The 27587-nt window shown below is 39.8% G+C and overlaps 1 protein-coding gene and 1 long non-coding RNA gene across 3 annotated transcripts in view; one reads left to right on the top strand and one right to left on the bottom strand.

Moving 5' to 3' along the window:
• Nucleotides 1–27587, top strand: part of LOC110187613 (uncharacterized) — a 157340-nt gene that overhangs the window by 57081 nt on the left and 72672 nt on the right. The gene's annotated exons all lie outside the window — the stretch shown is intronic.
• LOC147643073 (uncharacterized) lies at nt 8058–10616 on the bottom strand. Its single transcript, XM_086836866.1, is given in 3 exon segments — nt 8058–8833; nt 8979–9515; nt 9578–10616. Coding segments are annotated over 3 exon segments (2352 nt in total).

The following is a 27587-nucleotide window of genomic DNA, read 5'->3' as shown; positions in this document are numbered from 1 at the left end:
CCGTCGTTAAATCGAATGCCTTTTTATAATCGGGGTATCTGAGGATGACATCCTCTGAAGCTAGAATGTTACGCAATTTTTGGAAAGCAAGTTGTTGCTGTTCACTAAATTGCACCTGGATATTTTTGGACCTGTGCCTACTGACACTTCCATGTTCCCCGGTAAGAATGTCGGAGATGGGCCTAGCTATTGACGCAAAATCCTTAATGAAGCATCGGTAATAGCTGGCCAGGCCAAGGAATGATCTAACCTCAAAAACATTTTTGGGTTCTGGGAATTCTTGAATGGCCTTAATTTTTTCTGGGTCGGTGGTTGCACCGTTGTTGGAGACAATAAAGCCCAAAAAGCTAACGCTTTTTTTTTTTTGAAAAATCGCGATTTTTGTGCTTACACCCTCATGTTGGCGTCATGTGGGCATTTTCGTCTTCCGAGAAAACGATTACATCATCGACATAGACATAGCAAAATTTGCCAATCTGCTCTCGCAGTATGTCGTCGATGGTTCTTTGAAAGATGCTGGCAGCATTCTTCAATCCGAATGGCAGTCTGCGAAACTCGTACTTTCCTCCATTAACGGAAAAGGAAATTTTTCACGATCACGCTCTGCCAGTATGATCTGGTGGTAGCCAGACTTCAAATCGAGCGTTGTGAAGTACTTGGCTTTGCCTAAATTCCCTAGTATCATAGAGATATTTGGCATGGGATAGCGATCAGGTATTGTCCTCTCGTTCAACTTGCGAAAGTCCAATACTAGTCGCATCTTGCGGTTGGCCGTTTCGTCAGTGCCCTTCTTATCTACTACCCATATTGGGTTATTGTAGGGGGACTTAGACTTCTGGATTATGCCATTTTTTAGCAGCTCTTGGATTTCATTGTTCACAAAATCTGCTGCTCCCATTGGGTATGGGTAAAGCTTGCCATAAATGGGCTCCTCGCTAGTCGATCTGATGGTAGCTACCACCGACGTATTGTAAGGGAGGGCCTCATTTGGGCTTGCGAAGGCTTTTTTCCTTTCGCCAAGCATTTTTATGAAGGCGTCCCTAACCAAAGGCGATGCGTCCGAGCAGTAAATGTCAGTAAAATTGACTTCGGGGCACGATTGGAACTCTAGTTTTTCTTCTTCGGAGCCCCATTTGAGGTGGCCGGAAGCTAAACAAAGTGATGCCCCGGCCTCTTTTAACAGGTCGAGACCGATGATGGCATCAAAGAAGGACAAGTCTGGTAAAATGAAGAACGTGGCCTTCAAGTTGAAAAGGGAAATTAAGCACTTCTTGGTGATGGTGGTGACGCCATGGATAGAATGTATCGTAAATGGCGATTCTACTGGGCGGACGCCTTTCAATCCTTCATATGGACGGATGAAATTTTTTGACGCGCCCGTATTTATTAAAAGCCTCATATTCATCCCCGCTACTCTTCGTCTGATGATGGGTAGCAGGGATTTTCCCCTAAAAAATTAATAACGTCCGAATCATATTCATGAATCGCGTCGTCATTGATTTCCTGAACCGCGCTCGAGGCTGTGGTTGTGTATTTTTCTTCGGAATTTTTCGCATAAAACCTGTGCAGCCGAGGCTTCGTATGACATGGTCGCCTTGTTGGTGAGGAGGGTGAGCTTCCTTTCAACTTCATCATAATATTGTAGAAGCGAGAGATTCCCTTGTCTGAGGGTGCCCATCTCCTGCTCTATGACATGCATTGTACGCTTATCACTATAAGTAAAGTCGAGTCGATTTATAATCGCGTCGAAATTAAGCACTGTGCCAAATGAGGACAGCACTGCATCGGCCGGGCCCCTTATTTTGCTCCTAATTATAATAACTGCCTGATAATGGCGTGAACTTCCTACGAAATCCTTAAAAATATAGTATGCGCCTACTGCCGCCTGCCGCCTGCCGCCAAGAGACGTATGTTTCTTGGGCACCCGAAAACTCGGGCAGGCATTTGACAGCATCTAGCGGTTCATTACAAATGACGGTGTTATTAATGTCTATGGGTGTAGAAACTTTAATCTGAGGAGTTACTGTTGGGGCGGGTGCGACCTGTATCGCCGCCACTTGGTTGGCCAGTTGTTGAATAGTCTGGCGCAACTCATTCTCCCTGCGCTGGCTGTCAATGGCCGCTTCCTGTAGGGCATGGTTGACGGCAGCCTCTACTACCGCCTTTATTTGATCTGGGTTAAATGCCATGTTTCTGGCTGAGGGAGTGCCGACGTTTACACTCTTCGGTGTAGAAGTTCTTGCCGGCCCTTCGGTCTCGGATTCAGAGTCGCTGGGGACCTGCCTGTTGTTCCTATATTGCTGGAATGGGTTGCTCATATGGAGCGGCGCAAGCTAAATGCCCAGCGATTTAATGCATGCTCAAGCGGTCTTGCCCATGGATATGGCGGGGGGCCGCGGGGGCTGAGATGCCGCTTGGTAACGATGGACGAGAGCTCGTTGCCTTGCCAAGCAATGTCAAGGGGAAGGGGATCGCGGGGACTGGGTCTCCGCTATGGCAAACAAAAATATAAACAACAAAAATTGACACAGTAAAGATCCGTGGTGGCTAAGCTGCCGTTTTGAAATACAAAGAAGCGAAGCTAAACAAAATCAGAATACAAACGTCGCGGTGTCGAGTTCGAGTGTCGAGTTCGAGTGTCGAGTTCGAGTGTCGAGTTCGAGTGTCGTAGTGGAGTGGGTAAGCGATGGAAACAAAAACAAACCCAAGATTGTTACGAAGCTAACACAAAGAATTTAGGTGTAAGCAAAAAGACGACTACATATAAGGGGTAAATTAAATGCACAAATTTACATGAGATAGTGTCCGTCGCCAATAAAAATATATCAATAAATGCACAATTAATAAATTTATTTCCCGGCGGCGCCTTTGCGTCTAGGCTGGGTATTAAATATGTAGTTTGGTAGTTATATTGGCGATAATATTCGGGACCAAGATATTTATTGAAAGAATTTTCTTCTTTTTTTTTTGTAAATGCAAACAATGAAAAACAAATAATATCACTTGTGATTACACCAATAAATATTTTACCAATGCAGATGCCCGAAAATTTTTGGAACAGAAGTGCTCACTTACATGATTTCCCCGACTTAGATGGGTAATTTAACGTGGGCGCCAATTAGATAATTTTACTGTAGAGGTTCCCTCGCTGCTGTCTTCGTGTAGAAGTCCGGTTAGTTATTTCCCTCTAAGTATTTAAGTTCACAGTGGAGATTCCCTTGCCCCTGTGTCGGTACAGAAGTCCAGTTAGTGATTTCTCTCCAATGGTGAATTACGAAGATTAGGATGGAAGGGTGAATTCCCTTCTTAACCTGCTGGCCTAGAGACTCAGTCAGTATAGAAATAATAAGATGGTTAACGGCGGTTGCCGGAGTTATATTGAATGAGCTTGTGCCCTTTATTCGATGAATATCAAAATTGAACTGAACTTAAAGCTAACATAAAAAGGGACTCATAGCGGCCACTCCAATGGGTAGTGCTTGCCGGCTATGCACGGGCTTCCGGCCAGACGCTGTGTCAGCAATTTGGCCGGAGCGAGCTTTCGGACGATCGGTCATTGCCGTCGCCCGGTGAACTTAGTTACCTTATATTCATATGTACGCATGCTACAGATTACATTTTCTGCCATCTACCTAGCTTATCTAATATTTCATCCATTCTGGAAATCGTGAATTTGTCATTGACAATAATTTCATTATAATTCCTGTAGTCGACTACTAATCAGAGTTTTAGTTTTCCTGAGGCCTTCTTAGGAACCACCCATTATTGATGAATATTACAGGGATTTCGATTTACGAACTGTGCCCATTTCTTTGATTTGTTTGTTATCTCCTGGTCAACGCTTTGGGGGTATTTGTATGGTTTACGGTCAACCGGATCTAAATGTTGAGTCTGGATGATATGTTTTATTTTACTGAAAGGACCTTTTTAAGACATTCAATTTCTTTAGCATTTATATAATAGATTCTGAACTCGTTGCATTCTAGTAATTCATTGTTAATTCTGAAGCTGAATATTTCGTCGTCAACGGACTTAGGATCGATATGCATTTTTTGTTTTTGTCCTCTTTCTCATGGCTTGATTAAGGAGTAAGGCACTTTGTGGTTGCTGTCTTCTCCTTCTTTTGTTTAGGAGTAAGGCACTTTGTGGGTGCAATCGTCTCCTTTTTCTCTGGATCGAGAAATTTTTGTGTTGTCCTTTTGTTTTGGGTCAAGGCATTTTAGGTATGCGGTCTCGCCCTTGTCTCCAACATATATGAACTTATAAGTCTTTGAACTTAAAGTTTCTACTACATAATCAATCCTAGATTAGTGTCTACTAAGTAGGTACATTATGCACATTATACTTTTATTCAATTTTATAGGGCCCTTAATCGTGTATACTATTAGATTGTCTTCTTTTTCTTCTAAACTCATGAAATTTTCCTTAATTTCTTAATGTTGATGGAGGATCCTGTGTCAATCATTTCTTTTTAAAGAGTATTGTTATAAGTTATTTTTACATGGGGATTGATTCTTTATTTTCCGCTTACGGATTTTCCAATTTGATGAAAATTTGCATCCATCTATCTTGCCTTGCCCGCTCTTACTTTCACGTTGTCTTTTTACGGGTCCACCGCTACTTGCCTAATTAGAAGTTGTGAGTTGATTCAAAGGATTGTTCTGCCTAGCTTGTGTAATGTTCCCGCTCCGCTCATGAAGAAGATAGGTTCATAGTGTTTTGTTGTTCTTGTTCTTTATTTAAATTTATCATTTCTTTTCATATTTTGTGTTGTACAAATTTATTGATTGTTTCGAAGTAACCGTTGTTGCCACTCGAGCTCGAAGGAGGTTCTCCTGGGAGCCCATTTTACTTAGGAGCTAAGAGTTCTAAGTCTCGTAGCGGCGCTGCCAACAGAGGCAGCGGATTCCTATATATTCTTAAGTATTTAGCTATGCTCACTTAGTCTGGAGCGCGGAGGTATATGCACATACATGAGGTCCGCTCGTGTTGCAATTATGCTGACACTTGCACTTTCAGCGTGCGGGCCAAGGCACAGCGAGCGGTTCGTATTTCGGGCACTTATGTTGATGAATTGTACGAATTTTTTTTTTCTTGTGTATTCTTATTTTAGATATGGTTATTCTGATTATATCTGGTATTGTTATAATTACCTCGATTATTACCTCTACCGCGATAATTGTTTTTATAATTATTACCGCTATAATTATTTCCACGTTGGGTGTACAATATGGAATTGGCATTGCCTGTCATTTCAGTACTACATTGTATGAGTTAAAGATTATAAGTTATTTTTCATTAAAAAAATAATCTTTATTGATTTGAGTTGGATTAAGAGCTGAATTTGCTTAAGCTTAACAATCGTTTATATAGTGAAGTGTTGATATTTATTTGAGTCGAACTAATGTCCCGTCAGTTGACTAAGGACAACGCCAAGTTGAATTAATAAACGAATATTTAGGTTCTCGTCTTTATTCAGATGATGTCGGCTTAAGACTGAATTATTGTGACAAAAATCTTACTTATACTGCCCTTTGTTTACATAAGTTGGGGAGCGAGATCGCCCGCTTGGGATATTGATTGAATGATTTATGTTATTGAGAAGCAGTATTCCCTGATCCGGATGTGGATTGTTTACATTGGTTCAGTGTGGGATCGCCTACGCTGCAGATTTATATTTCTTGGTACATAACGGAATTTGTTAATATGTCACTTTCCTCCCCTTAGAAGGGTTGCCTATGTTTGGGCTGGCATTTCAGGGTACAATGCATGCAACTGGTTTTGTGCCGGTTCTATTTCTTGTTGTGGTTCTTGATTATTTTTTGCTTGTTTTCTAAATTTTGTATATAAAAAGGTAAGTGGATTTAGTGTAAACAATTTTGATAGGACAACAAAAATAATAAGAACGATAACTACTAATATTATAATTACGTAAAGTGTGGTATTATTTTCTGAAATTAGTTTTAAAACGTCATTATGTGCTACTATCTTTATCTCAGTTACATTAATCAGTAAATACAATGCTGTTAAATCAAATTCTGGACTTAACGAATTTTCGCTTAAAATAACATTTCCAATTTTAACTCTACATTGTTTTATTCTAATAATTTTGCTTCTGCAAGTTTGGAAAAAACTAGCTGTAATGAATTTAAATGTTCGGTAAGGGATGTGGAAAAAATTATGATGTCATCTAAATACACTAAACAGTGTTTTTTGAGCAACGGTCGAAGGATATTATTCATGCACCTTTGAAAAGTAGCAGGCGCATTTCTAAGGCCAAATGGCATTCGAAGGTATTCGTAATGACCGCTTTTGGTGGAAAATTCAGTTTTAGATATTGATTCTGAGTCAATTTCTATTTGAAATTTGCCAAATTGATAGTTGTAAAATATTGGCATTTACCTATTTTACCAAGGATTTCGTCCATGTTTGGTATTGGATATCTGTCGGGAATAGTTATTTCATTTAGCTTTCTATAATCAATTACTACACTATACTTAATTTTTGCAGATGCATCAGGTTTTTTGGGTACTACCCAGGTAGGACAATTGTATGGTGAACTACTTTCCCTAATTAATCCCTGATTAAGCATTTCCTGTACTTGGTTATTGATTTTAATTTCGTGCGCTTGAGCAAGTAGGCACTGTTTTGAATAAATTGGGGAGTTAAGACAACAAATTTGCCACCCTTAAGCAATAATTACAACGCACGAATAGGTTAATTAAATGCTGTGTATATTTTCGTTTCTCTCTGGTCGGAGCTGCAACTACCGATCGAATTATTGACTTCAACATATATAATCTTAAAATGTAGCTTAGCATAGATAAGGCGACAGAAGAAAAAGAGAGAGAGAAATAGATAAACAAAGAGAAGAGCTAAGAGCGCAGCAGGTGCAGCCATACATCCATGCGCGCATGATTAGGCGCTAGCGGTCTGCTCCGAACAGTATTGATTGTGGTCATAATACTATTGTTCATAATAATTAGGTTGTATTTCTTCGTATTCGTGTTCGTGTGCGTCTTGAAATCTCAATTCGTCAATAGACATTTTGGTTTGTTCACTGTCCGATGGTCGTTAGTCGTTTGGTAACCGGGAAGTTAGTATTTTAAGATGTGGAGGGTTGTTGTTGTTGAGGCTATGTATTTCCTTTAAAATGTGCTGTTTGAGGATTTTGAACTTTATTTGAATATTGTGGAAAAGGATTTTTGTGAGTAAATGGTTGTGTGTTCATGTATTGGTTGGGTCCGAAATGATTTGGCGACATACATGTAGTTTGGTTGTTAGGTATCTGTTGTGTATAGGTGGGTGTCGTGCTTCACTTGGATTTGCCTTTAACGACTCCACATCTCTGGTTCCCGTCAAACAATAGGGAAGCCTCCTGGCCCAAGGCCGACAATTAGATGTGAAGTTTGTACGTTTTATTCTGCGGAAAAATGAACTTAACCTTAATTTTTAGACTTTTATAACTCTCACACGCGCTTACCGCAGTGTGTCCTCCTAATTTTCGCACGACAATAACACGCTCAATTTTGGCGTTTAACTTAGCGATAAAAATATGCCCATTTTCTCTTGGGCTCAAAATCCATCAGTATTTTTGACGTTATTCTTAATATACTAACTAAGCCTATCGATTACAATATTCGATCGTCGACATCCCCGACCCCGTGAAGAACCGCTTCACTCAATTCAAAACCGCAAGTTTAGAGACGGGTCGCATCATTGTCCGAGATAGGCCGTTGTCGTTTATGCGCACTGTAGCGCGTCTGGCGAATCCATCAGCTCCGATGTAGACTTCCTCCACGATGCCCTTGCGCCACTCTCGTCGGGGCAAGGCAGGATCACAGATGAAGACCATTTCGCCCTGACGGATGGGCTCCGTCCTCCTGTACCACTTCTCGCGCCGCACTAGCGTAGGTAGGTACTCCAGGACCCACCTCTTCCAGAAACGGTCTCTCAACAGGCGAGCAATCCTCCAGTGCTTTCGTGTAGAGCATTCCTTGGGCAACTCCGCACCCAGGCCAGGGGTATCCGGCAGATTGGCTACTCCCTTGAGTAGGTCATTCGGCGTCAACGGTCCTGCTTGACAGCTCATCCTGAATTTTCTCCATCTCGAATACGTCTCCAAAGCGCCTGGCCTCCCAGTCTGCTCCCACGAAGTTCTTGCCGTTATCACTGCGCAGTCTGTGTACTGGTCCTCTACGGCAGACGAAATTCCTAATTGCGATGATGCAGGAATCCGTCGACATGTCATGTGCCAATTGCAGGTGGATCGCCCTTGTCGTCAAGCACGTGAACAAGGCGACCCAACGCTTCTCCTTGTGACGGGAAACAGTCACCAACAGTGGCCCAAAGTAGTCCAATCCTGTGTATTTGAATGGCCAACCACCCGCTTCCAGTCGATCCTATGGATGGGGTCCCATTATCGGCGGCACCGGCCGGGCTCGCTGCAACTTGCAATCGTTGCACGACGAGATCACTTTTTTCATAACTCGCCTCATCTTCGTGACCCAGAATCTCGTCCGAATCTCCGCAATCGTCGCATCCACGTTTTGATGCTTCATTTTGACGTGGAAGTGATTGACGATTATCTCCGTAAGATTGTGCCTGTGCGACAGTATTACGGGCCTCCTCGCACTATACGGAACGCATAATGCGGCATCAATTCTGCCATAAGCTCGCAGAATTCCGTGGACATCCACGTAGGGCATCAGCCCTCGAATGTCGCTCGTCATGGCGACATCCTTTCCGCATCCCATCGACCTCATCTCGTCGGGAAAAGACTCCAATTGAGCCTGTCTGATTAACAGGTTCTCTGGAGCCTGACATTCTGCTGCTGTAAGGCCGTATTCCTCGAGCACGCTTCTCTATTTACGGCACCGGCGCGTAAACCTCAAGACCCACGCTGTGGTTCTAACCAAGCGCCTGAAGCTCGAAAACCTCTGGAATGAGATAACAAAATCATTCGTAAGCAAACTCACTGGGCATCTCCTCTTCATCAGGGGCATCTGGAACACGCTTATTCTCCTCTTCAGGCGCCGGCCAGGTGTTTGCTGGCTGCCTTAAAAAGGTAGGTCCACGTATCCATCGGGATTCCTGACTAAGGTCCACTTCTCTTTGCGACCGAGTCCCATCATCCGCCGCATTTTCGGCTGTAGGTACCCATCGCCAATGGGAAACCTTCGACGAATCCAAAATCTCAGACACTCGATTGCCGACAAACTGCTTGTACCGGCGGTGTGTGCTGCCAATCCATCTCAGCACCGTCTTCGAGTCTGACCATAAGACCACGTCGTTGATGACCACACTGTGCTCCTCCTTGACAGTGTTCATTAGTCTGGTTCTAAGAACTGCTGCTTGCAGCTCTATCGACATCGTTCTCATAGGGGCACACTTCGTCTTTGCGCATACGAAGCTCACCAGCACATTATCGTCCTCATATGTGACCCTCCAGTAGGCCACCGCCGCGAATGCAGATTGACTTGCATCCACGAACACGTGCAGCTCTATGGCTCTAACTGCTCCGTGCCCAAAGAATGGCGAGGACAACGGAACTGTCCTACGGCATCCATCTCTTTACGCCAAATCGCAAAGGCCTTGCCAATCTCCTCCGGTAGTGGTTCATCCCACTGGATCTTCTGCCTCCAAATCTCTCTCAGCAACAGCTTCGCTGTAATCATCAGGAAGAGCACGGCTGGCAAAGACTTGTAGTGCTGAGGTCCTTTGTCCAACGCCGAATTTAAAGACGTTTCTCCAATTTTGGCTGCCGCATCGAACACAAGCCGGACCTTACCGGGCTTGTTCGGGTTTTCGACACAAAAGTGTGGCAAATACCATATCCGGTCACTATTCTCCGCGGCCTCATGTGGCTCCAACCGCCTCGCGTATCCTTTTGCAACATAATCCTTGATGATCCGACAGTATTCCAGCGCCAACTGTTCGTTACGCTTCATCTTCTTCTCGACGTTGACCAGCCGTTTGTACGCCATCTCATAGTTCTGTGGCAGCTTCACGTGGTCGTCCTTCCAGAGTAGTCCCGTTTGGTAGCGACGCCCCACTCTCACCGTGGTGTCTTCGAGTATCCTTTGTGCCCGCATGTCGTCGCTTGCTGCGACCTGTGACACGAGCTTCACACCAAAGTTCTCCTCTACCATTTTTTCCACCGTATCATCCATCGACACGGCAAGTAGGCAGGACCTAGATGATGGCGAAGTGAACTGCCCTTTTACGGGCCCGAACACAACCCAGCCTAGCTCGGTGGAAGCTGCATACGGTCCCTCACTGGCAAATCGCCTAGTTCTCAGTGGCAATCCCAGGTGTCCATGATCCAGGCCGATGAGCAACTTCGGCACCACATTGCTGTAAGGCTTCATCGGCAGGCGCGCATCCTTATGCACACCCTGGACATCCTGCCGACTTAACGTCTGCATCAGTAGGCTCAAGCTCGAAATGGCATACACGTTTCTCAGTACATGGCGAGTGGACTTTCCAATTCCACTTATTTTCAGACTCACTACGTTGGTGGTCTCTCTGGATGCCCTTCCTCCAAACCATTGGATATTTAGCTGTCGGCGCTCTCCTTGTATTCCCAGATCCCTCCGTAGTTCGTCGTCGATCATCGTAATGGAGGGTCCTTCATCAAAGAGCGCTCCAAATCCGTGCAGTTATACGCCCCTGTCGTCTCCGTGAATGCACAGCTGAAAATCGGTCACTCCTCTGGCTGCCCTCTAAATATAGGCAGATCTGGGAGCTTTCGTGGCCCGTATGTTCCTTGAATTTCCTTCGACGTCAATATAGTGGGGAATCCGACAAGTGGCGAAACAGATGCCACGTTGCGCATATTCACACTCGGTAGTGTGAATCCATGCGCCGTCTGCGCAGTGCTTGCTGTGAACGGCGGCCCACTGCAAGGTGGCAGCAGCGTGCAGGACGCGCTGTACCCACCGACACTGTGATAGGGCGCCGACCCGACCCCTTTACATGAGGTCTCCTCAACCGATGTCGCTAATGGCGGACCGCTCCAAAATGGCGGCCGGCCTGTCGCTACACTGTGCGCGCTAACTGCGACTGGCGCACAATTGGCGGTGCCCACGCTTCCCAGGGCTTTAACCTGCTGCAGCTCCTTTTCCAGCGCTGCGATCCTCGCCATTAGATCCAACGTGAGATCCTCTCTGGCATTGATGTTCGCAGTTGAGGCTGCAGTGCTTCCATGTTGGGGAGCTGATGTAATCTCCGTAGTGGCTGGGCTAGGTATAGCCTCTGCCGTGGTTATGTCTACCAGCGGCCAGGTTTCTGTTTCACTACTCACTGGTTGCTGATCCACTCGTGTTGTTATAGGGGTGGCTTCCCCTCTATTCAGCCGGGCGCTCCTCCTAGGTAAGCGCTGCATCTTCCCGATGCCAATAGGGCGCTGACTTAGCGCACTTCAAATGGCGTACCTGTGCCTCCTTGTCGCTGACTGCGACAACTGACGCCGCCCGCGTCTCCTTGTCGCTGGCTGCGACCACTGACGCTACCCGCTTCTCCTTGTCGCTGGCTGCGACCACTGACGCTACCCGCTTCTCCTTGTCGCTGGCTGCGACCACTGACGCTACCCGCGTCTCCTTGTCGCTGGCTGCGACCACTGACGCTACCCGCGTCTCCTTGTCGCTGGCTGCGACCCCTGACGCTACCCGCGTCTCCTTGTCGCTGGCTGCGACCACTGACGCCGCCCGCGTCTCCTTGTCGCTGGCTGCGATTTCTCCATCAACACGTGGGGCGCTGCCTGCGCTCCCAAGTTGCTTTAGCAGTCTCTATCGGACTGCGAATAAAGGGAGTTGTCGTGCTTCACTTGGATTTGCATTTAACGACTCCACATCTCTGGTTCCCGCCAAACAATAGGGAAGCCTCCTGGCCCGAGGCCGACAATTAGATGTGAAGTTTGTACGTTTTATTCTGCGGAAAAATGAACTTAACCTTAATTTTTACACTTTTATAACTCTCACACGCGCTCGATCGTCGACAGTGGGTCTAAATGATTGCGTGTATTGATTAAAATTAGGTTGGAATGGTTGAGAATATTGTCGGTAGCTTGGTCGATATTGGGTTTGTGTATTTGTGTTGAATTTGTGTGGCTTAGAATTCTGATTAGGGTTTAAGTTTTTATTACGATTTTCTGGAATTTTATTTAATTCAAAATTAACATGTTCTTCATATATTACCTCATTTTGTGCGATAGTGATTAATGATCTTAAGTCTTCAATGTTATGATGTCCAAAATAGTGAATAATTGTATTGGTAATTTTCTGATCGATATTTTAATGGAATCTTTAATCGCGTGAATATAAATAAAAAAATCTGGCTGGTTACCTTCTAGATGCAATTTCGAAATTAGTACTTGACGTCGTCTTTCTGCTTCTTCGCAGAATGCTCTCAGATTTCCCTTGTAAGGTGTCTCCCTGAAGTTCTCCAGTAGTTTGTTGTTCAGTGTTTGGGGTTTAAATTCTGCAACTAGTCTCGATCTAAGGGTAGGCCAATCTTCAATTTTCGGAAGGCCCAATGATCGTGTTACGTGTCCGTCCAAGTTTCTTTCGATTGCTCCAAGAAAAATCCTATGTTGTCGCACATCATTAGTTTGGTAGAGTGAAATTACATAGTCCACTCTGCTTACGAAAGTGTAGAGAGTTTCTGGATCACCCTTAAATTGCATTATGTCTTTTAGCTGCCGACGAGCTTCAGCAAGTCGCTTAGTGCAACGATTTGGGGTGCGGCGATAACTGGATGTGCCATTGTTGTAGTAAATTTGTTGTTATTGTAAAATAAAAATTTATTTTAGTTTATTTTTGATTTCACTTTTTTAAGTTGAAGTGTTTGTTTAAATTAATTTTCTTAAAATTTATTTGATGTTATTAACTGTTTGGTGCCGTTTGTCTTATTGTGTTTTTGTTTTGTTTTGTTCTTCCACTTTTTGTTGGACAACCGAATTTGAATTATAATCCAAGTTGAAGGGGTTTAAAATGTTTTGCGTAATTATTGTTCGAGAACTGAATTATAAAATTTAATTTATTTTTCACTCGAGGTTCTGTTTTTTTCGGATACTTTTTGTATCCTACCGGCTGCGCCAGTGAAGTGTTGATATTTTTTGAGTCAAATTAATGTCCCGTCAGTTGACTAGGACAACGCCAAGTTGAATTAATAAAACGAATATTTCGCTTCACGTCTTTATTTAAATGATCTCAGCTTAAGACTAAATTATTGTGACAAAAATCTTACTTCTACTGCTCTTTGTTTACATAAGTTGGGGAGCGAGATCGCCCGCTTGGGATATTGATTGTACATAATAATTTGAGAGTGAGAGTGCCACTCAGAGAGCGGGACTTAATCATTTAAAGAATTATTTATGTTATTGAGAAGCCGCATCGCCTGCTCCGGATGTGGATTGTTTTTATTGGTTCAGCGTGGGATCGCCTACGCTGCAGATTCTGATTTCTTGGTACATAACGGAATTTGTGAATATGTCACTATATGCACCTACATGAGGTCCGCTCGTGTTGCAATTATGCTGACACTTGCACTTTCAGCCTGCGGCCAAGGCACAGCGAGCGGTTCGTATTTTGGGCACTTATGTTGATGAATTGAATGAATTTTTTATTTTCTTGTGTATTCTTATTTTAGATATGGTTATCCCGATTATATCTGGTATTGTTATAATTACCTCGATTATTACCTCTACCGCGATAATTGTTTTTATAATTATTACCGCGATAATTATTTCCACGTTGGGTGTACAATAAGGAATTGGCATTGCCTGTCATTTCAGTACTACATTGTATGAGTTAAAGATTATAAGTTATTTTTTTATTAAAAAAAAATAATCTTTATTGTTTTGAGTTGGATTAAGAACTGTATTTGCTTAAGCTTAACAATCGTTTATATAGGCTGCTTGTTGCTCCATCGCTGTCACCGTCTCTTCCGCCGTCATTGCTTCCGCTGACGTTCTTTGTTTTTCCGCTGACGTTCTGTGTTCTCATTAGCTGGTTATGACAATTTGTAACTATTGGCCGCTTCTAATTACCATTGGTCAATGCATTGATGTCCCCATTGGCAGATGCCCTAGATATGGTAAGCCACGTGCGCTGAGCTTGCATCTTTTGGGTGGCGATCGTGGGACCACTAATCCAGAATTTTCCTCAGTTGGTAGTAAATTGAACTTCTGGTTTCTTCACCCGGTTGCGCCATATGTACTGAGCTTGCGTCTTCTTTGTCAACGATTTTAGAAACTAGGTTGTTAACATTCCCCCTTTTTAAAAGAGTACCGGTCCGGGCTGTGTAGGCTTTTCTTGCCTATTATTACTATCAGGAGGATGATGATAGATCCATAGCTAACAGAAGCTGATATTGATTGATGTTTAATTTTTTGACTAGTCGAATTGAGAGAACTTCCTCAAGTTTTGTTTTTTCTCCCATAAGTTGGAAAACAGGAGGTTCGGGTTCGGCTATGTTGATTTCTCTTTTTGTACGTCACCTCGCTAATAGTAACCGTTGAGTTTGTATGATAAAAGAGTCATGTAGTTTTAGCTCCTTTCCATCCAGCGATATTGGTCCATTAAAATCGTTCAGTAGTATGATTTAGAAGACTTCTTGTTCGTTTCAGCGTTTTTTATTAATTGAATTTTATATCTTTTCAATTTTGGTTACTTGGCCTTATTCTAAGCCCGCGAAGCTGACGCTAACGTCGGCAGAGGAGCGGGTCGCTTATGTACATGGCTGCACAGGTGTAGTCACAATGGGGGGTAAAGATTTAATTGGGTAAAGATTTAATTGGGTATAGATTAATTTGGGTATTTCCTTCTTCTGTGTCGGAGGTACTTTTATATTAGCTTTAGCGAGACTTTTAATTGCAGAGTAGGTGGATGTATGTGTGGCTGTGGTTCTTTCACTTAATAAATTTTTTATATGTTCAAGTTCGGCATGTAATTTTACCGACTTGTTCCAATTTAATTTACTTCCGCTATTTAGTAGCTTCAGTATTTCAGCCCTTCTGGCTTTTAATTTTTTCACCACACCACTGCGTTTACCACACATCACACTTCACTCACTGCGATCTTTATTTTTGTAGTCTGCTGCTAATTTTTCCTTGTCATTGATATTTTCACTCATTAAATTAATAGTTTTCACTCAGTCTGTTGCGACTGTCACGCATAACTTCTTATTGTTATTTATTCCAGATCCATCGCTGTCACACATAACTCTCACGGTCGCCATGTATAGTTTCCAGTTAGATTTCGGATTTGTTTCTCCCCATTAAGAAGAATATGATTTGCTTTTGAGTTTTCTTTATTAATTTTCCTTTTAGGTTTATATTTCGGAGCAGCCGTTGTTGCCGCTCCGAGCTTGATCATATATCTGTCGTTATCAATATGTTTTAACAGCTAAAGAAATCTAAGTCTCGTAGCTGCGCTGCCAACAGCGACATCGGAGAGACGGTTATATATTCTTAAATACATAAATACATAGCTATGCTCGCTAAGGCTGAGCGTGGAGGTATATGCACATACATACTTGAGGTCCGCTCGTGTTGCATTTTTGCTGACACTAGCACAGCCTGTGTGCGGGCCAATGTTCGAAGATCGTTTCATATTTCGGCCACTTAGGTTTATGACCGGGACTTTAAATTATGTAAACACTGCAACAAAGTGCGTACTGTGTGTACCCGTAAAGTACTCTTGGTACAGTGGGTATTCAATATATGTGCTCGCTTTATTTTTGATAACGTTTAAGTACTTCCTGTATGACCTCCTTGTATGGGATGGATCGTCATGATTTGTAAACATTATTGCTTCTATATCTTTTTTATTTTATATTATGGTCACCTGCTTGATTAGCGCTACTCTTAATGATTTCAATATCTTATTGCCCATAACTTTGAAAGATTCGATTGAAATAGTTTCAAATATCTTTCCACTCGGTGCCACTTTAAGTTGACTAATGACTTATACACCAGCTTCTTTTTCAAGCCTTTGGAAGAGCAATTCTAGGGAGCGGAAACTTTCTGATAGTTGTTTTTTATTTATCTGACGATAATCTATGACTAATCTCCATTTTTTCTCATCCGAACCTGGGAGAGATTTTTTAGGCACTAACAACATTGGGTTATTATATTCAGACACTGACGGCTCCATTTTTTTGTTTTCTATAAGTTTATCTACCTGTTTTTTTATTTCTTCAAGGTGGCTCTGTGGGCATCTATAATTTTACATGTACACGGGTTCTTCGTCCTTAAGCCTCAAATTCTGCTTGTAAAAATTATTTGTTGTTATTGGCTCAGTTTTAAGTCCAAACACATCACTGTATTTTGTACATAAATCAGTTAATTCTGATTTGAATTGTACTGGGAAATTCTTTTTTAATTGAGACAAAACTTCTTCCTATCGTGAATTCTTATTTGTTTGAATTACTTCGTAATTCGAAAGTGGTTTATATTTTAAATTTTTTATATTAATTAGCTTATCGGTACTTGTTGTGTTTAGTAAACGGACAAAAGTGTTTTCGGATGTTGCGACGGTGTTTGAAACGTATATTCCAGGTATAATTCCTCTGGTTTGGAATTAAAACATGTTCTTCTATCGAGTTTAATTTTAATTTTCGGACAACCTCGGACCTTGCCGGCAATACTATTGTTTTGTTACCGGAACTCAATTCTATCGGGACATAAATTGAAATGTTTAAATTATTAGGTCGCAAAATAAACCAATTGTTTGATGGTTCACATTCTAATTTGCAATTAAAGTTTTCTATGAATTCAAGGCCTATTATTCCATCACATGGGATTGCAAAATTTGAGTTAACTAAATGAAAATTATGTGGGTTTGTCGGTTTTATCAATGAAAGGTCTGCTCCTGTATCTATTAGAAAAGTAATGTTTTTACCAGTAATTGAATTTTGAAAAGTCACAAACATATTGAGACCAAAGTTTATAGTGTGTACATTATGGTTTAATTTTGAGTCTTTTAAGGTGCTTGGGAGTTTCCCGAATTTCCTTGGGTAACCCTGACATTATTGTTGTAATTACCGTTGTTGTTATTATAATTATTACGGCCTGAATTATTACGATTCATATTATTTCCTCTTATGTTATTATTATTATTTCGGCCTCTATTGTTGTTGTTATTATTGCAACCGTTGTTGTAATAATTATTGTAACCGTTGTTTCGGTAATTACCTCGTGCACGGTTGTTACCTCTACAGCCTCTATTATTTTGTCTTCCTTGATAGTGCAAGACTGTGTGTGCCTGGCCGGTTGCAACTGTTTACAAATTTGGACATGGGATCATCCATGGTATTGAATGTTCCAGCCTCCATGATAAGCTTAACCTTATCGATAGTACAGTTTTTGGTCATTGCCTTTATGGCGAGCGCCGTACTTTGAGACCAAATCCATGGATAGACCATCGTGCAAGTAAGCTCCCTGCAACGACTTCGTTAGTTTTTCCACTTTCTGCACATATTGATTGGCTGTCTTTTGTTTCTGCTGGAGGTTTAGGAGTTTTGCAGATATTACGTCTACTGATTCTCCTTTTATGTTCGTTTTCAGTGAATTGCTTATCTCCGCAACTGTTTGATCGTTGCTAATGAGATTTCTCGCGTGACCTTTCAACTTGGTCTTAATTAAAATGACTGCTCTTAGTTCATGTGTTCCCTTGAACGAATCTACCAGCTGCAATGCATCTAAAAGCTTTGCAAAGTTTCTGCCCTGCCATCAAAATCTGGTAAGATTGATGAGACTAATTTTAAAAATTCTGGCTGTGATAATGCCATCTTTATTTTCTTTCAAGATTGGTAAATCAACTGTTAGAACTTCCAAGTATTCTTCTTCACTATCTAAACTCGTACCTATCGTAGGTTTGGATTCAAAGTTTGCGTGCGATGGTAAATCTTCCGGAACATCTACAACAATGCTTCGTCTAGTCGCTATATTATTTAGCCTACCACCAAGGCGAAGTAACAGTTTTGTACACTGTCTCGTGTGTTCCTCTGTCAACCTCGCAGTATTTTTGTTAACAACATTGTATTGTTGTATTATAATTTTAAAATGATGAACCAGAGTGTCAATTTTTATGACCGTATCTCGGTTTATGCATTTATACGATCTATCAAATTTATTTCGACTTTCGTTAATTTTATTTACTATATGGTCCCATTCCATATTTAAGAAAGGAACAAAATCATTTTAATCAATTTTGTGTTTCTATTTCTGGTATTATTTCATCCATAAGCTGTAAATCGTCCAGTTCCACGTCAAGGTCTATGACATTGTCATCGTTTTCCATCCGAATCTCTCATAATAAAATGCTTTCTAATTCAAACATTTTTGTTATCTAAAAGCGGAATATCGTCTAGATCAACCAGTTTAATTTTCTTGTATTTAATTCTTTTACATCCGTTTATTTAATTATTTTTGTGTATTTAGTAAAAAAAATTGTCGAACATAAGTTTTGTATTTTTGTTTGTTTGTGTATTTTTTATAGAGTGGGAGTAGGTAGTGGTGTGTTTTTTGCCATTTTTCTTTGACACCAGTATGACATTTTGTTAATATTAATATGCGCACATCACAATAATGCCTGGCCGTATCTCCTCAAAATCTAGTATGTGCTGATTGTCAATTATTTAACATTCGGGTTCTCTTAAATTTAGCAGTGCATTTACACAATTATCGTTACTTAAATCTAAAAATTTTTCTGAGTTACAAATAGTCTTATCATTATGGTATTCACATGGTTCTGTTCTGGCAAATAGTTGTTTCTTACATTCTAAAAAATTTTCGTGTTTCATATCATTTATAATTGTGCTTTCTTTATTGCTTTAATTTTTAGTGTTCTGCAGTTGTCTGCTTTTATGGTTGGTTGGCTAATAGTGTAAAAGAAGTTGTTACCGTTTGTGGCTAATTTGACCTTAGCAAATTCTAGTCATTTTCTACGTTAAAAAATGAGTTATTTTCTTTTCTGAAAGATATCTTCCATTATTGTGGTGTGGTTGTAAATATAAATGAATTTACTGCGTTTGATTTCGCCCATGTAATTGCGTCTATTATATTATTTATTTCCTCTTGTATTAATTGTATTTTTATTTTTTGGGAAAAAAGCAAAAACTTTTTGATTTTGAATTTCTTTCGAGCTCTGAGCCTAATTATTTTATTGCTAATTGCGAAGAAGATTCCGTAATATTTAGGTGAAACCATTTTGTTTTCATTGAGTTTTAATAGCCTGGTGACAGCTTTTTTCCATGATGAATATTCAGTTTTGTTTCCTGAATAATCTCTAAGCGATCGGACAATATCTGGTAATTTATCTAACTCACTTAAATTGTGTGCCAACTCTTTCTTAATTTCCTGATCTTCATATTTAGAGAAGTCCTTATTAGGATTAGTATTTCCTTTACTAAGTTACAAAGGTTTTCTCCCAAAACTATTTTATTTTTTCGTCAATCTCACTCTCTGTCATAATTCGTGCGTTTAGAAGTGTGCTTGAAGAAGTTCCTGTAAGGTTTGAGAGTCTGTCAACTAAGTCTTATTCTGTCATTTTGATATATGTATGAACAATTGATAAAAGATTTTGATTTTGTTCTTATATACTCAGAAGTCGAAGGTTGAATCTTAAATAATTAGTGAATAATTCGAATTTTGTTTTCTTACTTTTTGTTGAGAATTCTTCATTTTGCTTTGTGTTAATTTCTTTTCTATACCTCTTCTCACGTTCCCTCCGAACGGGTACTAAAGGGATCACGGCGATAATTACTGGCCTGGTCTTTCCTCCAGGTACAAGTCCTTTAAACTAGGGGTAGCGTCTTTTTTTCGCTCCTCCGGTTCGCGCTTTTTGGATTTCACTCTTAACGTATTAGGCGGAGTTATTTTACCGAACCGTGGGGATTTTTTTTTACCGATCGACGCGAGACGCTGAACTTGCACCTTTCGAGGATTTGAACCAGGTCCCTGCTCGGGCGCCAGTTAAAGATTATTAGTTATTTTTCATTAACAAAATAATCTTCATTGATTTGAGTTGGATTAAGAACTGAAATTGCTTAAGCTTAACAAGGGTGCTTGTTGCTCCATCGCTGTCACCGTCTCTTCCGCCGTCATTGCTTCCGCTAACGTTCTTTGTTTTTCCGCTGACGTTCTGTGTTCTCATTAGCTGGTTATGACGATTTGTAACTATTGGCCGCTTCTAATTACCTTTGGTCAATGCATTGATGTCCCCATTGGCAGATGCCCTAGATATGGTAAGCCACGCGCGTTGAGCTTGCATCTTTTGGGTGGCGATCGTGGGAACACTAATCCGGAAGTTTCCTGAGTTGGTAGTAAATTGAACTTCTGCGCCATATGTACTGAGCTTGCATCTTCTTTGTCAACGATTTTAGAAACTAGGTTGTTAACTTATGTACTTGATGACGGCTTCATTCATGGTTGCAAAATTGCCTGCTTCCAATATTGTTTTGAGGCGGCCATGCTCACAATTTTTGGCCATTGTGGTGATGGCTTCCTTAGTCCTGAATTTGTCAGAGTGTTCGGCCGATAGGCCTTCATCAATGTACGAAGCTTCTAGGAGCTTACGTAGGTTGTCAATTTCTGTGGTAAATTTTTCTGCAGTTGTACCTTTTTGGCTTGTTCTTGCCATTTTGGCTTTAACTACGTCGGATGTTTCTCCGACTATAGTAGTTTTTTAATTATAGCTTCTATTGTTGTATCGTTTTAGACTCTGTATAATGTTGATCCAGTTATTTTGGATTTTATAACTTCTACAGCCAAATTCTCGAATGTACCTTTCGTAAGGTTAACTAGCTTCAAAGCTGTTACAAATCTCTGAAGGTGAATCCTTTGCCCGTTAAACTCCGGGATGGCATCCGATATTTCCTTAATGTATTCCTCATCATCTGTCTGAGCCTGCTCAAGTGCAGGTGGATCTAACAATTTTGACTCGTTACCTGTCTCAATTGTTAATGGGGTGTTTAGTATAGTTGGCACTGAAATGGCCAAATTATACCTTTGTTTTGTGTATATTAAGTTCTCTTGTAATTTGTTCAAGAACTTAGATACTCGAGACCAATGGGCTTTGTCTAGCCGGTTTCTTTGGTCAGTATACGCGCAGTGTTGAAGCGGTCTACTAATATTTCAGCACGCTTGTTCACAGTATTTTGCTGTGCTTGCCTAGTTCTTGATAATGACTTATAGGATTTGTCAAAATCAATTTTTATATTATTTAATTCTTTATATATTTCGTCCCATTCCATTATATAATGAAATATTTTTGAGGACATCGCCAGAATCATTCTCATATATATAACTTATATATATATACATATAAATTAATATAATGTTGGGTGGTAATGATTCGTCGTCGACAATTTCAATTCCGCCACGGATTGTTCCTGGAGATGTAAGGTCGGGGCGAGAGGCCCTTTGGTGTCTTTTAGCCGGCTGGCCGTAGAATATTTAGTTAGGATGATTATGTTGGAGGGATGACTGTCCCTCTTTATCTGCTGGCCTAGGGACTCAGTCAGATTTGTAATAATAAATGCTTAACGACGGATCGTCGGAGTTACAGTAAGAGAGCGATGGCTCTTTATTTCATAAGTGTCAAAACAGAACTGAACTTAAGAACTAACAAAAGTGATATTCATAGCGGCCACTCCAATGGGCAGTGCTTGCCGGCTATGCACGAGCTTCCGGCCAGACGCTGGGTCAGCAATTTGGCCGGAGCGAGCTTTCGGACGATCGGTCATTGCCGTCGCCCGGTTAACTTAGTTAACTTATATACATATTTTTAACCTCTCTTGAACAATAAAATGGCTAACTCGCCCAAATAGAAATAGATTAAATGGTTCGGCTCATGTGACACATACGATCCGAATTCACTGCCGACAATGCAATGCCATTTGGGTTTAAATTTTATGTCGAACTCAGTTTTAATGTATTTGGCAATATCATGTTCGATGCTATACTCGTTAAGAGTCTGTGTTGCGCAATCAACGGCACTCTAAAATTAATATTATCTCCCGATCCAAATCCACAATGAATAAGATTCATTCAGTTTATAGTTGTGTTTCTTCTTTTATTTTATTTTGGTTTTTTAATTCCGGAGCAGCCGTTGTTGCCGCTCCGAGCTCGATTGGATATCACCCCTTATCAATATGTCTTAACAGCTAAAGAAATCTAAGTCTCGTAGCTGCGCTGCCAACAGCGGCAGCGGAGAGACTTAGATTTCTTTAGCTGTTAAGACATATTGATAAGGGGGGTTATATATTCTTAAATACATAAATACATAGCTATGCTCGCTAAGGCTGAGCACGGAGGTATATGCACATACATACTTGAGGTCCGCTCGTGTTGCATTTTTGCTGACACTAGCACAGCTTGTGTGCGTTCCAATGTACAGTGATCGGTTCATATTTCGGCCACTTAGGTTTATGACCGGGACCTTGCAACAAAGTGTGTACAGTGTGTACCCGTAAAGTGTTAGTTATTTATTAGAAACAAAGAAAATGAAATTACAAAAAAAAAAAAAATATGTGTATCTAAGCATGGCCATACTAAGTACAATCTATGAAATAAAGATTTTTAATCTATCTTTATGAACTATTTGCTTCTTATTTTTATTATTTGTTATTACGATGTTACCTCTATCTCATATTTCCGTTACTTTATGCGGACCTGTGTATTTAGGATCTATCTTATGACCTGTCTCGATTTTAGTAAAACTTTATCTCCTACTGATATATCTATATTTCTCACTTTTTGATCATATAGTATTTTATTTCTATTCTTATTTTCTTCTAACATAACTCTAGCTCTTTTATATGCTACCTCTAATCTATATTTACTCTCCTAAGCATAGTCATATATATTATTTATGGTTTCTATGTTATCTATACTATTAAATTCCTTTGGTAAATTATTTGTTTCACCAAATACTAACTCATATGGACAATAGTTATGTGCCATTGAGGAGGTCGTGTTGAAGCAAAATACGAAATATTGAAGCCATACATCCCAATCAGTTTTATCAACCGATATGTAGGATCGTATATATTCATAAAAAGTTCTATGGCTTCTTTCGATTGTCCCAACTGTCTGTTGGTGGAATGCGGTAGATGTTATATTTTTAATGTATAAATATTTGCACAAGTTATTTATGATTGAATTTTTGTATTCTGTTCCCATATCCGTAATGAAATTCTTCATTGGACCGTACTTCAGAATAAATGATTCAAAAATGGCTTTAGCGACAGTACTTGCGTTCTTATTTGCAACTGGTATGGCAACTAGATATTTTGTTAAGTCTCATATTAGCGTGATTACATATTCATTGCCATTTTCTGATTTTGGTAGTGGACCTATCACTCTGTCGAAAACATTTATGGTTGTTTCAGTTATTGTTAATGGGGTCTTTGTATGCGATGTAATTTTTGATTTCTGACATTTTTCACATTTTCTTACGTACTCAGTTTCATTAGACATACTTTTCCAGTAATAGTGTCTTTTTACTTTGGCCAAAGTTTTTGATATGCCAGTATGACCTCCTTGAATTGGATAATCATGAAATGTAGACAAAATTGCTTCTTTTTCTTTTAAATTTGTTATTTGGGTCACCGGGTTGAGTAGCGCTACTCTTAATGTTTTCAAGATTTTATTGCCCATTAATTTAAAATTATCTATTGAAGTATGTTCAAAGATATTTTCCCACGGTGCCACTTTGAGTTGGCTGATTTTATGTATACCGGCTTGCATTTCAAGCCTTTGGAAAAATTGATCTAAGTCAATAACTCCATTAGTATATAAATCGCTAATATTATATCTTGCAGTAATTTTTCTGCCTTGTTTAAATAAACATAACGAATTTTTTATCTGCAAGGTCACTACTTTACGTACTTCATCATTGTTTATGACGTCGTATACGTTGGGCTTAGAAGCTTTATTTGAAGATTGCATAGGCAATTCTTGTTTTTGATTTTCCGCGCGGAATTTTTGTCTACTTTGATATCTGGTAGTGACTTTCAATATATTTCTAGTTATATTTTGTAGATCTTTGATGGTTATCCTTGATAAAGCATCAGCTACATAATTATCTTTTCCCTTTAAATATTCGACTGTAAAATCGTATTCTTGTAGTTCGAGCCTCATACGTGTCAGTTTAGAACTGGGATTGATCATTGAGAAGAGGTATATTAAAGGTCTGTGGTCTGTTTTTATTAAGAAATGTTTTCCATATATATATGGTCTGAAATGTAATATCGCCCAATGAATTGCAGCTAATTCCTGCTCAATAGTACATTTGTTACTTTCACCTTTTGTAAATGCTCTTGATGCGTATGCAATGGGAAGTTGGAGACCATTATGGTTTTGAGTTAAAACCGCTCCACATGCTTGCTTACTTGCATCTGTTATTATACAGAATTCTTTAGTGAAATCTGGATATTGTAGCAGGGTAGGTTCCATCAGATTTGTTTTTAAGTATTGAAATGCATTTTCACACTCATCCGTCCATTTAAAAGGAACATTCTTTTTACATAATCTAGTTATGTGCCGTGAATAGTCGGCGAAATTTTTTATAAAACGTCTATAATAGTTACAGAATGCTACGAAACGTCTAGCACTGTCCGCGTCGTGCGGAACTGGGTAGTTCATAATGACATCGTATTTCTTGTCATCTGGAAGTATTCCTTTATCAGTGCATTTATGACCTAGAAAAGTCACTTCATGCATAAAAAATGAACATTTTTCTGGATGTAACTTTAGGTTGTACTTTCTACATTTCTCAAAAACATCTGTTAAGTTCTTAAGCATATGCTCTTCGGAACAGCCAATTACTATTAAGTCATCCATATAAAGGAATGCTTGAGAAGGTTCTAGACCAGAGAACGCAATAGTCATCATTCTCTGAAACGAATTAGGGGCTATTTTTAATCCAAAGGGTAATCGCGTGAAACGATATGAGCCGTTGCTCGTTGAAAAGGACGTTATATCTCTTGAGCCTTTTTCGAGTTCAATTTGATGGAATCCTGACATTAAGTCAAGACATGAAAAGTATTTTGCTCGCCCTAGTTGATCTAAAATATCATCAATTCTAGGTAATGGGAATTTATCAGATAGTAATTTTTTATTTATCTGGCGGTAGTCAATTACTAATCGCCATTTCTTAACATTTGACCCGGGGGATGATTTCTTAGGAACAAGTAACAATGGGCTATTGTATTCAGATACTGACGGTTCGACAATCCCGTCAGAGATTAATTTACCTACTTGCTTTTGTATTTCGTTCACCTGACTATGTGGGCTTCGATAGTTCTTTATATATACGGGTTCATCATCTTTTAATCTCAGTTTCTGTTTATAAAAATTATTTGTGGTTATTGATTCGGTTTCCAATCCGAATATATCGCTATACTGGGTGCATAAGCTAGAAAGCTGTGACTTGAACTGTGAAGGGAAGTTTTTTGAAAGTTCTGATAGTACGGATTTTTTCCTATTGTCTGAATTTGTGTTGGCTACATCGTAGTTCGAAAGTTATTCATATGTTAGGTTATCAGTACTGACTACTTGGTCGGTATTTGTTGTGTTTAGTAGTCTTATGAAGGCATTATTAGATGTTGCTATGGTATTTGCAATATAAATGCCATGCTGAATTTCCTGATTTGGAATAAATACACTGTCTTCTTTTGAGTTAAGCTCAATTTTCCGAATAACTTGGGATCTTGCTGGCAGAAGTATTGAATTATTGCCAGAACTATGAGTTATTGGTACATTAATTGGAAATTTTAAGTTATTGGGTCTAATTATAAGCCAATCTTCAGATGGCTTGAAGTCTAATTGACAGTTGAATTTTTTTATAAAGTCGATGCCTATTATTCCATCGCATGGAATTGGGAAATGTGAATTTAGAATATGAAAATCGTGTGGAATTATGTATTTAGTTGTCTTATCTCCAAAGAAACTAAATCTTTGGATTTGGTTATTTCTTGACTTATGCCTTTTATGTCTATGATGTGATCATCTTGGATGTTTTGGAAGTTATCCGAAGTTTCTTTTAAAATGGAAATGTCTGCACCTGTATCTATTAAAAAGATAAGCTCTTTTCCAGTAGCTACATTGAAAAATGAAACGAATATATTTTGACTGAGATTAATGGTGTGAACTCTGACTTCTTTTATTATTGAGTATTTAAAGGGCTTTGGGAGTTTCCCGAAGTGTTTTGGTTAGTATTTTGTGCAATTCTGACATTGCTTTGATTATTGCCATAGAGGCCTTGGTACGAGCTTCCACCGCCTCTATAGTTTCCGCTATATTGGCCTCGTCCTCCCCTCTTATTTTGGTTGTTGTAGTTTTTGTTGTTATTTTGGTAATTGTTGTTGTAGTTATTGTAATTACCACGAGAATTACCTCTATAATTTCCACGTCCGCGATTTGAGCCGCGCTGTGGATAATTCTTGAGATATAGGACAGTATTTGACTGTCCAGTTGCTTCGGTGCAACTATTGACAAATTTGGAAACAGCATCGTTCATAGTACTAAAGTTGCCCGCTTGCATGATAAGTTTTACCTTATCGATTGTGCAATTTTTAGTCATTGCTTTGACTGCATGCTTCGTGGAATAACTTCTGGCTAGCTCTAAAGGTAAACCATCCGTTATATATGCACCTTCTAAGGCTTTCGTCATCTGCTCAATTTCTTGTGTATATTGGTTAGCAGTTTTATTGCGCTGCTGTAGGTTCATCAGCTTCGCTAATAATACTTCTACAGTTTCGCCCTTGACGTTGCCTCTTAGTTTAGAAATCACTTCAGTAATTGTTGTCATTACCGATTAGATTTCTGGCGACACCTTTTAGCTTTGTTTTTATTATGGAGACAGCTAATTCTTCGTGCTCGCCTTTTATCGATTCTATTATTTGTAAAGCATCAATGAAACTTGTTAAATTTTCAGCCTTACCGTCAAAAACTGGTATAAGCTTAGATGCTGTATTAATAAAATCAATATTTGATTGTGCCATTGTGATGGAACAAAAATAGGTAATTTTGTTTTCTAATACACTCGAAGTATCTGAATCTGTAGAATTATCCAGATCAGTGTATACCGCCGGAATTGTAAGATTATTCAAATCTTCATTTTCTATTTTGGGGTTTACTTTGGGAAGTTCTTCTGACTCAGATTCGTTCGTTTCTATTGATTCCGAGTCAGGTGCAGAGTCAACTGCTATTGGAGTGTTTAGAACGGTTGGTAACGATATTTCTAAACTGAACTTTTGTTTAACAAATATTAAATTAGATCAAAGTCGTATCAAAAGTTTCGATACCTGTGACCAATGATCTTGATTTAATCTTTCCCTATGATCATGTATTAGCATTCGCGCTTCATTAAAGCACTCTACTAATATTTCAACGTGTTTCCTAACCGTGTTCTTTTGAATGGGTCTATTCTGAGCTAGCGACTTGTACGATCTGTCAAAATTAGTTGGAATTTTTTCTTTAAACATTTAAACAACATTCTAATAACGATTATCATTAACAATATTGTGATTGTTTGAAGATCGATTTTTTCGGATTCAATTTTATTAACGACATTTGC

Source organism: Drosophila serrata, unplaced genomic scaffold, assembly GCF_035046125.1.
Source record: "Drosophila serrata isolate PLE 108 unplaced genomic scaffold, ASM3504612v1 contig_293, whole genome shotgun sequence".
Classification (NCBI taxonomy): domain Eukaryota; kingdom Metazoa; phylum Arthropoda; class Insecta; order Diptera; family Drosophilidae; genus Drosophila; species Drosophila serrata.
Note: the sequence above shows the minus strand (reverse complement) of the source record. Positions and strands in the feature narration are given on the sequence as shown.